The sequence below is a fragment of the Notolepis coatsorum genome (assembly GCF_963971535.1).
Source record: "Notolepis coatsorum genome assembly, chromosome: 4".
NCBI lineage: Eukaryota > Metazoa > Chordata > Actinopteri > Aulopiformes > Paralepididae > Notolepis > Notolepis coatsorum.
The window spans coordinates 23,049,715-23,064,639 of NC_140168.1; the positions used below are offsets into that span (position 1 = coordinate 23,049,715).

Here is a 14,925-nt window from a genome sequence, read left to right on the forward strand (position 1 = left end):
GCCCCCCCCCCAACTTCGCAAACTAAAGTTTCGCCCTTGCAAATACACCTGACTTGACTTGACTCTACAGATAATCCTCTGACCAAAGAGAGGCTGAGTAGTAAATCTACGCCTATACCTCTGACTTAATAACTAAACTGATCACGTGCAGAGGGTTAGTTGAGGCATGCGATAACTGACTCCAACAGACTGGAGGTTTGTCAAAACACCCTATGACTGCATAATACATGGTTTCAAACCCGAGTTTAAACTGTGTACACCATAATCATATCCCTGATATTGAATTCAGGAACACTTGGCTTGTTATGTCAACTTAATGGTGTACATTCAGTCCTATAGTGTGCGCTAATCGCAGTGTTCAGTATACACATGTTACAGTAAGTAGGCTGCATCTTTCTCCTTTATACTGTACATGTTTCAATGACATACCAGTAAGTGGATTATCTTGTGCATCCTTTGTGTATTATGTCCCCTCACATTGCACACGTCAGTCACTAGGTTGTCACTATGTCCTGCCGCTCTCTCTCTATCTATCTCTCTCTCTATCTATCTCTCTCTCTTCTCTCTCTCTCTCTCTCTCTCTCTCTCTCTCTCTCTCTCTCCCTCTCTCTCTCTCTCTCTCTTAACCCCCCGCCCAGGGTTACAGTGATGCGTATCTACTGTAGGAGTAATGATTAGGCTGACAGAGTGATTTAATATGTACAAACACAACAGCGCTCTCGGGGTGATGCTATACGTCAACGAGGCACCAATATGCATAACCGGATCTCCGAATGTACTTTACATTTTACGACGTCTGCGAAAAACAACATGTCACAGAGCCGACTGCTTGGCATGCAACAGTGACATATTCAATGTCTCCATGTAGGGCTGGCTGGGTATTCGATTTGGACTCATAAGGTCCCGGTTTTATTTTGATTAGATTAAATTCCATATCAGTTCAAATAGTCTTGATGGCGCTGGTTTCAGGGGGACCAGCACCTGCCATTGTTGTTAAAATATGTAATTTGCTAGGGGCGGCTGGGTGGCGCAGCGGTCTAAGCGCTCGTCACCAACGTGTGAGACACCGGTATCGAATCCGGCTGTCAGCGTTGCCTCCGGCTTGGGCCGGCCGTCATACTGACTCAATTGGCAGAGTCAGCGGGAGGGGAGTCGATGGGGTGGTAATCTGGTCGTTGTAAACAGCGACTCCTACAGGTCGGTCAGGGCGCCTGCACAGCAAGGACAGGAGATGTCGAGGGTAGTGTGTGAGCCTCCCACACGTTACACCTCGCCAATGAGAGTCCGCGCTGGCAGGTGAAAAGAAGTGGCTGGCTGACTCCGCATGTATCGGAGGGGACATGCGATAGATTATTCAACCCTCCCTACGACCGACCAGTGGGGGGCACATGCGAGCAACGATCAAGACAGGGGAGGGGGGAATTGGCACAAATATGTAATTTGCTGAACAGATTTTCCGTAGTAGTTCAGCAGAAAAAGACCGATCTCTGGATTTTAAAAATCAATATCGGGGCGCCCTCATGGCGCATACCATAGTGCCTCGCGCACCTACGCGGCCTACCCGGGTTCGATCCCAGCTCCCGTCGTTATTTGTCGCATGTCCTCCCCACCTCTCCTCCCGTTCGCCCTCTCCTCTGTCGGTCCTGCGTGACCAATAAAGCTGTAAAAATGCAAAGAAAATATTAAATCTTATTTTTCTTTTGAAATCAATATCAAATCATTCAATGAAACAATTAGATTAGATTTGATTAAAATGTTTTGTCATTATACAGCACAAGTACAGTACAACAGAAAGATGTTTGGCATCCAACCAGAGTGCAAATGTAACAGTATAGAGCAATAGTAATATACAATGTACAGTACAGGTGATTAAACTGGGTACAAAATATACAAATGAGTACTACTACTATTAAGAGTGTAGTGATATCAGATGTATGTACAGAGTTGTAGTATAATATGTACAGTAATACAGGTATAACGACAGTATGGTTGGAGAATTATCTGACGTTTTTCCCAATATATTTATCATTATTATCCTTCATTATTATCATGAGTAACATTTATTGTATACATTTATTGCATGAGTTAATTATTATCTGGTGCCGCCTAGTGGACGCACTTTGGAGAACGTATTGCGACTCTGAGCAGGTAAGCTGTCTCTGCGCCAGCGCGTCGCGCTATTTAAGTGACACTCTCAGTCTAGACTGTAAGGTGAAAAGCCCTGTGGGCGAACTCTTGACTGGCCAACGGTACGTAGCATTATATGCGCCGTTAATACCCGCATTTCTCTTTAATTCATATATCTAGTTATTAACTAATGCCGTTTGTTTTCCTTTCCTTTGTATAGGTAAATAACTATAGACTGACTAACGTCTGATTGTACGTTGCTGACTAAATGCTGACTGAATGTACTAACTGACTTAATGGAAACGCTGACTACATGCTGACTACACGCTATTGACAATAGACTGGCTAATGTCTGACTGAATGTACATGCAGACCAACTAATGTCTGGCTACACTAACCAGAACCGGTTGCTAAATTGCAACCTAACTATTAACAAACTATCAACATTACCGATACCATATCGACCTCTACTAACATTATCCACTAAATGCTTGGATGTAAGCTACTACCAACTATCAGCTACAAGCTAACCCCTTGTTAATTGACCACCTGGTGATTATTGTAACAGGGGATGAGTTGGATGCTGGACTTCAAGGTCCAAATAAACGAACATTCTTATAAAGTCCGAATTGTTTCTATGGTTTAAGAAAAGTTATTTCGCCCACACCCTTCCAAGGGCGACATCTAGTTGACTCATTGACTGAGACTGCTAGATAATTGGACAATGGTAGTAGTCATACTGGCCAGCAGCATAACTAGTAAGAGTAGGATATGTACAGATATAGATATAGTATCTACAGATATGTAAAGGACTATGTGCACGTGTGGACAGATACAGTATATATGTGATATATATATATATTGTATATATAGCATTATTGTACATGCTATCATACAGAGCTATGGGTTATATGCAGGTGTATAAGTAAGTATATAAAGTGGTTATATGTAGGTATATTCAGAGAATGTGTGTGTATATTAGGGCTGACCCCTATTAGTCGATTAGTCGACTAATCGGTCGAAAGGAGCCGTAGTCGACTGCCAACCTCTTAGTCGAATACAAAAAATATATATATATATTTATAAAAAAAAAATGCACCCATCTAATGAACACACTAGACTAGACAAATATCAAGATGTATCCATCAGTGGACCAATTGCATGCTTTTGCAGAGGACAAGAAGCCTTCAGTCGACTCCTTCAGACATTAAGCACCCCCCACAGCCCAAATGGAATGATAAAAAAATATATATATATATTATATATATTTATTTTTTTTATTTTTTTTAGTCGACTAATAGTCAACTAACGGCACATTTTGGCCAATCATAGTCGACTATCCAAATCCTTAGTCGGGGACAGCCCTAGTGTATATATAGGGGCGACAGTGGCTCAGGAGGTAGAGCAGTCGGCTGGTAATCCGGAGGTTCCCGGTTCGATTCCCGGGAAGCGTGTCGATGTGTCCTTGAGCAAGAAACTTAACCCCTAATTGCTCCAGATGAGCAGGTTGGCACCTTGCATGGTTGCCTCCGCCATCGGTGTGTGAATGTGTGAGTGAACGGGTAAAATGTGAGGAACAAATTGTAAAGCGCTTTGGATAAATGCAGCCATTTACCATTTTATATATATGCGGTAAATATAAGAATGTAAATATAAATATGCGGTATATACAGCACTGTTGTACATGCTATCACATGCTAGAGTGTATGAGGTGGGTAGATAGTGATTTTATTTAACCATTTGTTGCCCTGTTCTGCTCTGTAGCTGGGTGTTGTACGAGAAACCCAACTTCAAGGGGGAGAAGTTCGCGCTGGACGAGGGAGACATAGAACTCACATATCCCTTTGATCCCCCGGAGGAGGAGAAGAAGGCAACACAACAGCAGCAGGTCGGCCAGAAGGAGAACAGGGACCAGAGGGAGAACGGAGGCAAAGAGGGGGAGGAGGAGGAGGAGCCAGCCAAACCCACAAGGAGGTTCATCATCGGGTCTATTCGAAGAGCAGTCAGGGTGAGGTGTCGGGGTTATTGATTTGATTTGATTTGACATTTAAAAAAATACAAGATTCCAGAAAACATCAAGGATGCTACACACAAAAAGTCAAGACTTATTTCCATTGTGGTCCTTGGTCTCAGACAGACAAGCAATACAAAACATGACCACAAATATCAATTTGACAAACTACATAGACAACATGTCAATTTTAAGTGCAGTACAAACGTAGCCACAGACAACAATGTATCAGACAACATTTTCATGCATTTTAAAATCTACTTTTTGACATTGTCGAGGAGCCATGATTTGACTTTTTTCTTAAAATTGTGTCGGCTACTAATGCATTTTTGCTGTGAAGGTAGCAAATTCCCATTTGTGGCTCCCCAGAATTTAAAAGAACATTTGCCCATATTTGTTTTGAACCTTGGAATACACAGGTCAGCAATGCTGGCTCTGGTGTTATGGGACGCACTGAAGAGCAGTCAGGGTGAGGTTAGGTTAGGTTTACTTTATTTGTTCAAGGGGGACAGCGTACATTAATAAAACATTTCAAAAGCGTAATTGCACCCAATTTTTGACAAAAGGCACATTTCCATTGGCAGTCCCCCTGCCAGAAGGTACTGTACAGGCGAAAATCCTGTGTGAAAAAGGGTTAGCAATACAAACGGAATAAAATCAAGATAAATAACATTAGAATAAAAACACAAACAAAAGCACATAGACATACATAGTAGAACATACGATAGGGATACAGGGCACAATACAGTCATGGACACAAGGACAGAGCACATCATGACATATTAGAAGACCCAGGCATAGACAAACGCACCATATCCACACACACACAGACACACACACACACACACACACACACACACACACACACACACACACACACACACACACACACACAGACACACACACACACACACACACACACACACACACACACACACACACACACACACACACACACACACACACACACACACACACACACACACAACACACACACCTCAGTGTTGACAATGCTGGTTTTCAATGAGCCATTCCTTAACCCTGCACTTGAATGAGTGATATGATGTGGACACTCTAATTGTTTGAGGTATTGAGTTCCATTGGTGGGATGCTCTAAATGAAAAGACAGCCTGGCCAAATGCACTTTTTTTTTAAAGGATTGTACGGTGTCGGGATTATTATGAACGCACTGAAGAGCAGTCGGGATTATTATGAACGCACTGATGTATCACATATTCACTGACGAGTACTAAACTTTAAAGTTTCAGGCCAAAAAAACACAGATCCGTTGGTTTTACTGAATAGTATAGACATTAGCCTATATATATATAAGATAGTTCTTGTTGTCTGTTGATACAGAAATTAGTTTTGTGTCAGACCAAGGGTTAACCTTCTGTCGTGTGGCAGTGAAAGGGTTAACACCTGGACATCCGCTATCAAATGTCATTGAAATGGCTACTTAGCTCTCGTGTGTTTAGGAGTCAGTGAAAGTGTTCAATAGGGCTGACGTGTGGCTTGTCAGTGGCCACACTGCCGCCTGTCTGTTATAGCGCCCTCTAGTGTAAGAATTATCAACATGAATAGAAAGTACTTTGATGCTATATGTACTCCTAGGCACCAGACAGCCATTTAAAAAAGGCCCCATTACTTATTTTAAATACTGTTGAGGATATATGTTGACCCCATTGGATTGATTCACAGTCAGTAGAGCTACAACCAGGCCAAGCACCAAGAAAAACACAACTCACTAGACTTGTTGATTGATTGATTGATTGATTGATTGAAAACTTTATTAACAGATTGCAGAATGGGTACAGTACAGTACAGCTCAATACATACAATTGTTAAGGGGATGCAGACCAGAGAAAGACTTTCGTCTTGTTTACATCAGGGTCCCCCATTTTCAATTCATCATAACATATATGACATACACGACATACAGATAGACAGTACTGCTACATCTATACATTTATGACATACCAGATTTGCAAATACAGTACTTTTTGTGATACAAAAAGAGTCCAGAAAAGAGAGTATATACATTTGACGTAGAAACTGTACATTGGAGGAGGTTGGGTAGGTGGGTTGGGGGGGTGGGGGGGACTGTACATTGGAGGTGGTTGGGTGGGTGTGAGGGGGGGGGGGGGGGGGGGGTTGGGTAGGAGGGGTGGGTGGGGGGGACACACTGTACAACTGTACAAGCAAAACTGTACATTGGAATATTGACAAACCATACTTGGTAATTTACTGTACATTGGAGGGGGTTGGGTTAGGACATTTACAGGGGCCAGTTTCGAATTGCAGTCTCCCGTAGGTGTTCTTTGAGAGTGTTTTTGAAAGTGGGTAGTGATTCACATTCCTTTACAGTTTTGGGTAGGGCGTTCCACATTGATGTGGCATAATTGCGAAACGTGTTTAGTCCCTTGTTTGAGCCGAATCTGGGTTTTTGTGGAGCTCCCTCTGGTGTTGTGATCGTGGTATTCACTGACCTTTGGGAAGTATTTTGACATGTACATGGGTACCTTGGTCGTGTAGTGTATCTTGTAGACCAGGCCCATTGCAAGTTGCTGTACTCTGTCGTCTACTCTAAGCCATCCTAGGTTGTCAAAGTGGGCAGGGGTGAGGTGGGTTCTAGGTAAGGTCAAGCAGTAGTCTGACCAGTTAGTTTTGAGATGTTTGTAATTTTGTTTTTAGCGCCTTTGAGGTGCTTTGGTACCATGAGGTGCAAGCATAGTCGTTCACGCCTGATGCCCAGATAAATGAGTACTCTGGTATCAGTACTTAAAGGAACACGCCAACATTTTGGGAAATTAGCTTACCGTCTTCTCCAGAGAGAGACAAGAAAATAGATACCAGTTTTCTATCTGTGCGTTCAGTAGAAAGCTATCTGGCTGCTAATTTCCCAAAATGTTGGTGTGTTCTTTTAAGTATGACTAAATGACTAAATGTAAATGTAAGTATCAAAAGTAAATGCATGCAAAACAAATGTATGCATTCTACATGATGTTTGTGTATTCCAATCCTTGGGAGCATTACATCCTTGATCTATTGACCTCTAAAGGTTATGTTAAAGTGGCATGTGGTCCAGTTATGCTCTGCTTTGATTACGTCCTCTTGGCTCACTTAAACTTTTAAAGTATATAATCTTCATAAATTGCCATGCTTTCTATGCAATTCGATTTTCTTCAAAGTAACTAGTAACTGAATGTAGTGGAGTAAAAAGTTCCCTAAAATTTAAATAACTCAAGTGAAGTACCTCAGAATTGTGCTTTAGTACACTACTTGAGTAACAATACTTTCCGCCACGGTATTTTGGTCCAAACCAATAGGTATGATGCCAGGTAATAGAAGAAAGTCATCTAGGTTGAGAATAACAGAAAATATTCTCTAATCTGGCACTTCACTTAAAAAACAACGCCAATTTATATTGCACATCATCTCACACATAGCCCAAGGCTCTAAACTCAGAGCTGTGTTAATTACAGCTCAATGAAATGATGCAGATGAAAACATAGAGATAAGGATTGCAATAGGGATTGCTATTATTTGCATCTATATCATTTTATTGAGCTGTAATTAACACAGGACAAGGATTCAGTGTCCTCTGATGACATCGCTGGTGGCTATATTTCAAACTAGGGATGCTCGATATTGGCTTTTTTACCGATACCAATATACCGATATTGTCCAACTCTTACTTTCCGATACCGATATCAACCGATATCACATTTGAATGCCGATATCGGCCGATAATATCGGACATCCCTATTTCAAACTCATTAACTCTCAATAACTGTCAAACTAAATGAATGTGTGGAAATGAATCAGTGAATGGGGCAGCGGTGGCCTGAAGGGTATAGAAGCAGACCTGTGACCTGGCGGCTACGTGGCGTAGTGGGCAAGGCGCTCGCCACGAATGCGGAGATGCTGGACTCGCCTGTTCGAGCCCAGCGCTCCACATTGCTTTCAGTTTAGCTGGTCGTTCATACTAATACACATTGGCCGTATTAGGGGGTGGGAAACTGATGGGTGGGGATCGGGCGTTGTGGACAGCGACTCCTACAGGTCGGTTGGTGCGCCTGCGCAGTAGAATCAGGAAGTGTCGGGGGCAGCGTGAGCCTCCCACGCGTTACTCCTCGCCACTGAGAGATCGAGCTGCGCAGGTGAAAAGATGCGACTGCTGTTACCTCAAGTACCGGAGGGGACTTGTGCTATGTATGACTTAGTCCACATTGCAGCCGGCTTGTGGGAGGCAAGAAACAGCGTTCGTGACAGGGGGGGGTTGAATTGGATGATACGAAATTGGGATGGGAGAAAAATATAGAAAAATGGGAGAAAAGGTGGATAAAAAAAAAAAGAAGCAGACCTGTGACCTGAAGGTACTGGTTCGATCCTCTGGACCGGAAAGTGAATGAATAACGCTCTCCCTTCACTCAATACAAACTACTAAAGTGATCTTGAACAAGGCACTGTTGTTCAAGTTTCAAGTTTTCAAGTTTCTTTAATAGTTGTCATACAGAAGTACAGAATACTTTTATACAAAATGCTTCTTACTGTTACGCTCCAGAGACTGTGCAAGACAAGATAAGTATGAAATAAAATAACATAGTAAAATTAGAAGTAAAAAAATGAGGTCACAGTGTTCAGTTTAGACATATGTACAATGTTCGATGCAGAATATACGTAACTGAGTTACCATACAATATACAATACTGTGCAGTGTACTAATATACAATACTATATAGTGCAAGGCAGAAATGGGACGAGGTGCAATTTAGGTACAATTCACAGTAGGTGTATGAGTTGTAGTGCAAATCCTTTATCAATAAATATAAAGTGTAAAGTGTGTTTGTGTGATCTGTGTTTGACCAACAGTGTCAGACTGTGGTTGTACTGGGCAGCTCCTAGTGGTCAACAGTGTCAGACTGTGGGTGTACTGGGCAGCTCCTAGTGGTCAACAGTGTCAGACTGTGGTTGTACTGGGCAGCTCTTAGTGGTCAACAGTGTCGGACTGTGGTTGTACTGGGCAGCTCCTAGTGGTCAACAGTGTCAGACTGTCATTATACTGGGCAGCTCCTAGTGGCCAACAGTGTCAGACTGTGGTTGTACCGGGCAGCTCCTAGTGGTCAACAGTGTCAGACTGTGGTTGTACTGGGCAGCTCCTAGTGGCCAACAGTGTCAGACTGTGGTTGTACCGGGCAGCTCCTAGTGGTCAACAGTGTCAGACTGTGGTTGTACTGGGCAGCTCCTAGTGGTCAACAGTGTCAGACTGTGGTTGTACTGGGCAGCTCCTAGCGGTCAACAGTGTCAGACTGTGGTTGTACTTGGCAGCTCCTAGTGGTCAACAGTGTCAGACTGTCATTATACTGGGCAGCTCCTAGTGGCCAACAGTGTCAGACTGTGGTTGTACCGGGAAGCTCCTAGTGGTCAACAGTGTCAGACTGTGGTTGTACCGGGCAGCTCCTAGTGGTCAACAGTGTCGGACTGTGGTTGTACTGGGCAGCTCCCAGTGGTCAACAGTGTCAGACTGTGGTTGTACCGGGCAGCTCCTAGTGGTCAACAGTGTCGGACTGTGGTTGTACCGGGCAGCTCCTAGTGGTCAACAGTGTCATACTGTGGTTGTACCGGGCAGCTCCTAGTGGTCAACAGTGTCAGACTGTGGTTGTACCGGGCAGCTCCTAGTGGTCAACAGTGTCAGACTGTGGTTGTACTGGGCAGCTCCTAGTGGTCAACAGTGTCAGACTGTGGTTGTACTGGGCAGCTCCTAGTGGTCAACAGTGTCAGACTGTGGTTGTACTGGGCAGCTCCTAGTGGTCAACAGTGTCAGACTGTGGTTGTACTGGGCAGCTCCTAGTGGTCAACAGTGTCGGACTGTGGTTGTACTGGGCAGCTCCTAGTGGGCAACAGTGTCAGACTGTGGTTGTACTGGGCAGCTCCTAGTGGTCAACAGTGTCGGACTGTGGTTGTACTGGGCAGCTCCTAGCGGTCAACAGTGTCGGACTGTGGTTGTACTGGGCAGCTCCTAGTGGTCAACAGTGTCAGACTGTGGTTGTACTGGGCAGCTCTTAGCGGTCAACAGTGTCAGACTGTCATTATACTGGGCAGCTCCTAGCGGTCAACAGTGTCAGACTGTCATTATACTGGGCAGCTCCTAGCGGTCAACAGTGTCAGACTGTGGTTGTACTGGGCAGCTCCTAGCGGTCAACAGTGTCAGACTGTGGTTGTACTGGGCAGCTCCTAGTGGTCAACAGTGTCAGACTGTCATTATACTGGGCAGCTCCTAGCGGTCAACAGTGTCAGACTGTGGTTGTACTGGGCAGCTCCTAGCGGTCAACAGTGTCAGAATGTGGTTGTACTGGGCAGCTCCTAGCGGTCAACAGTGTCAGGCTGTGGTTGTACTGGGCAGCTCCTAGCGGTCAACAGTGTCAGACTGTGATTGTACTGGGCAGCTCCTAGCGGTCAACAGTGTCAGACTGTGGTTGTACTGGGCAGCTCCTAGTGGTCAACAGTGTCAGACTGTGGTTGTACTGGGCAGCTCCTAGTGGTCAACAGTGTCAGACTGTGGTTGTACTGGGCAGCTCCTAGCGGTCAACAGTGTCAGACTGTGGTTGTACTGGGAAGCTCCTAGTGGTCAACAGTGTCAGACTGTGGTTGTACTGGGCAGCTCCTAGTGGTCAACAGTGTCAGACTGTGGGTGTACTGGGCAGCTCCTAGTGGTCAACAGTGTCAGACTGTGGTTGTACTGGGCAGCTCCTAGTGGTCAACAGTATCAGACTGTGGTTGTACTGGGCAGCTCCTAGTGGTCAACAGTGTCAGACTGTGGTTGTACTGGGCAGCTCCTAGTGGTCAACAGTATCAGACTGTGGTTGTACTGGGCAGCTCCTAGTGGTCAACAGTGTCAGACTGTGGTTGTACTGGGCAGCTCCTAGTGGTCAACAGTGTCAGACTGTGGTTGTACTGGGCAGCTCCTAGTGGTCAACAGTATCAGACTGTGGTTGTACTGGGCAGCTCCTAGCGGTCAACAGTGTCAGACTGTGGTTGTACTGGGAAGCTCCTAGTGGTCAACAGTGTCAGACTGTGGTTGTACTGGGCAGCTCCTAGTGGTCAACAGTGTCAGACTGTGGGTGTACTGGGCAGCTCCTAGTGGTCAACAGTGTCAGACTGTGGGTGTACTGGGCAGCTCCTAGTGGTCAACAGTGTCAGACTGTGGGTGTACTGGGCAGCTCCTAGTGGCCAACAGTGTCGGACTGTGGTTGTACTGGGCAGCCCCTAGTGGTCAACAGTGTCGGACTGTGGTTGTACTGGGCAGCTCCTAGTGGTCACCAGTGTCAGACTGTGGTTGTACTGGGCAGCTCCTAGTGGTCAACAGTGTCGGACTGTGGTTGTACTGGGCAGCTCCTAGTGGTCAACAGTGTCGGACTGTGGTTGTACTGGGCAGCTCCTAGTGGTCAACAGTGTCAGACTGTGGTTGTACTGGGCAGCTCCTAGTGGTCAACCGTGTCGGACTGTGGTTGTACTGGGCAGCTCCTAGTGGTCAACAGTGTCAGACTGTGGTTGTACTGGGAAGCTCCTAGTGGTCAACAGTGTCAGACTGTGGTTGTACTGGGCAGCTCCTGGTGGTCAACAGTGTCAGACTGTGGTTGTACTGGGCAGCTCCTAGTGGCCAACAGTGTCGGACTGTGGTTGTACTGGGCAGCTCCTAGTGGTCAACAGTGTCAGACTGTGGTTGTACTGGGCAGCTCCTGGTGGTCAACAGTCAGACTGTGGTTGTACTGGGCAGCTCCTAGTGGTCAACAGTGTCGGACTGTGGTTGTACTGGGCAGCTCCTAGTGGTCAACAGTGTCAGACTGTGGTTGTACTGGGCAGCTCCTAGTGGTCAACAGTGTCGGACTGTGGTTGTACTGGGCAGCTCCTGGTGGTCAACAGTGTCGGACTGTGGTTGTACTGGGCAGCTCCTAGTGGTCAACGATGTCAGACTGTGGTTGTACTGGGCAGCTCCTGGTGGTCAACAGTGTCAGACTGTGGTTGTACTGGGCAGCTCCTAGTGGTCAACAGTGTCAGACTGTGGTTGTACTGGGCAGCTCCTAGTGGTCAACAGTGTCAGACTGTGGTTGTACTGGGCAGCTCCTAGTGGTCAACAGTGTCAGACTGTGGTTGTACTGGGCAGCTCCTGGTGGTCAACAGTGTCAGACTGTGGTTGTACTGGGCAGCTCCTAGTGGTCAACAGTGTCAGACTGTGGTTGTACTGGGCAGCTCCTAGTGGTCAACAGTGTCGGACTGTGGTTGTACTGGGCAGCTCCTGGTGGTCAACAGTGTCGGACTGTGGTTGTACTGGGCAGCTCCTAGTGGTCAACGATGTCAGACTGTGGTTGTACTGGGCAGCTCCTGGTGGTCAACAGTGTCAGACTGTGGTTGTACTGGGCAGCTCCTAGTGGTCAACAGTGTCAGACTGTGGTTGTACTGGGCAGCTCCTAGTGGTCAACAGTGTCAGACTGTGGTTGTACTGGGCAGCTCCTAGTGGTCAACAGTGTCAGACTGTGGTTGTACTGGGCAGCTCCTGGTGGTCAACAGTGTCAGACTGTGGTTGTACTGGGCAGCTCCCAGAACCTACCCTGAGTAAATAAAGGTTTACAAAAAAAAAAATGTATATATATATATCGATGGCTGAAACGCAATACACTGCTTTTGGCTTTTGGAAAATATCTTGCAGACAGACTGAATATGGGCAGATAGGAGGTTTTTCATCATCCAAAGTGAAATCAGAAAATCCAAAAAGGTTGCAGATAGGAGGTTTTGCATTTCAGCTATCGATATATATAATAATAATAATAATAATAATAATAATAATAATAATAATAATAATAATAATAATAATAATAATAATAATAATAATAAATAATAATAATAGAATTAAAAACCTGCTCGCTCCTCTGTCCTCCTCCAGGACTACAGCGTGCCAGAGATCAGCCTGTTCCCGGAGGAGAACGCCGAGGGCAAGAAGGTGATCTTCAGAGACACGTCTGAGGACGCCAGGATCTTTGGTTTCCCCATCAAAGCCAACTCCATCATCATCAACGCTGGACTGTGAGTTAGACGGACGACGCAACGGACACAGCACACACATCCACATGTACACACTCACTTTAAACAAACTTTACTCACCTTACCACTCACCTTACTCACTTTAGACACTTTAAAACACACTTTATATTTAACTATTATTAAAGAGATTTGCACTACTGTACATTCATACCTCATTTGCACCCTACCCTATGTTTTGTACCCCTGCATTGTACCTCACTGTTACTCATTTTACTCTGTATTGTATATTGACTTTAGTTACTTTTTACTTACTTCTTAATAACTTTTTTTTACTTACTTTCTTTTTACTGTATGTAGCACACTCCCAGGGGGCTCATACAGAAACAAGCATTTCATCATAAAAGTATTCTGTATTTTGTTGTGACAAATAATAAACAAACTTGAACCTGATGCTGGTCAGTTTGTCTCGCTTTCAAGACCTGAGCAGGACATAATAATGTGCAAAATGGCCGCCGTGTGATTATGGTCAATTGCGCTTTATTGCTTTTTCTTTTTGTTTGTAGATCTTTTAACTAGGGATGTCCGATATTATCGGCCTACCGATATTATCGGCCGATATTGGCATTAAAATGTGATATCGGAAAATATCGGTATCGGTTTTCAAAAAAAAAAAAAAAAAAAAATTATTTTTTTTACATTTCTATAACCTTTATTTACCCAGGCAAGCAAGTACAAATTCTGATTTTATTTATTGTCAAAATATGCATAATGTTGTGTTAATTCCACAACAAGAGATATGTAATGTTAATTACCTGAAATGATTAAGTTTTTTGGGGGGGAAACCCTGCATATATCGGTATCGGTTGATAACGGTATCGGAAATTAAGAGTTGGACAACATCGGTATATCGGTATCTGTAAAAAAGCCAATATCGAGCATCCCTACTTTTAACGAGTGTTTCCACTTTGGGTGATATATGGTATTGAGCTGTAATGTCCTTCCCTCCTGTCCAGGTGGCTGGTGTACACTCAGCCCTTCTTCCAGGGCGTGCCACGCGTGCTGGAGGTGGGCGGCTTCCCCAACCCTGCAGCCTGGGGGTGGACCAGCCCTATGTGGGCTCCCTGCACCCGCTCAAAATTGTAAGCTTCGCTCCTTTGTCAAAATGAATGTCCCCAAGGAGGGGATCAATAAAATAATGTCTTATCTTTATAATAAACATTCTAAATGACATTTAAAAGTGGCATTTGATTTCCTGTGTCGGCTATTGATACAGTATTAGCAAACAACAACTGCAACCCGGAAATGTACTTGGGCGGGTCCAAGCTGAACAGATTAATAATACTGTGTCAAATTAGAACAAATAGATTGGTTGCAGTAAGTTAGTTATGATTTTTTTTTATTACAGGGTGAACCAAAGGTAGAGAAACAAAATGAACCAAAGGTAAGAAACAGAACAAATACTACTACTAGTACTACCACTACCACTACTACCACTACCAGCAGGAGCGTAGCTGTAGATGTTGGTGCCCATGAAAGAATGTATCTGTAGGCCCCCAGTGAATGCGATCGCGCGTAAGTGCGCGAGCAAAAAAATATTTGGCCATTTATTTATTGATGAAAACGCATAATGTGGTTTTTACCTATACATTCGGATCAGCAGTTCAGCACCTGCACTGTTGGTGGGTGAGCCTAGTAAAGGATGTCGCATTGCGTTCATCTTCAATGATGGACCAATGCAATAGTCT

General features: G+C 44.6%; 1 protein-coding gene across 1 annotated transcript in view; it reads left to right on the top strand.

The window, feature by feature from the left end:
* The window catches only part of crybg2 (crystallin beta-gamma domain containing 2), a gene marked incomplete at its 5' end in the record, with an annotated part of 144,704 nt that overhangs the window by 124,014 nt on the left and 5,765 nt on the right, over nt 1-14,925 (top strand). The window contains 4 exon segments of the mRNA XM_084311876.1: nt 3,892-4,135; nt 13,083-13,222; nt 14,194-14,276; nt 14,279-14,319. Coding sequence (XP_084168002.1) covers nt 3,892-4,135; nt 13,083-13,222; nt 14,194-14,276; nt 14,279-14,319 — 508 coding nt within the window.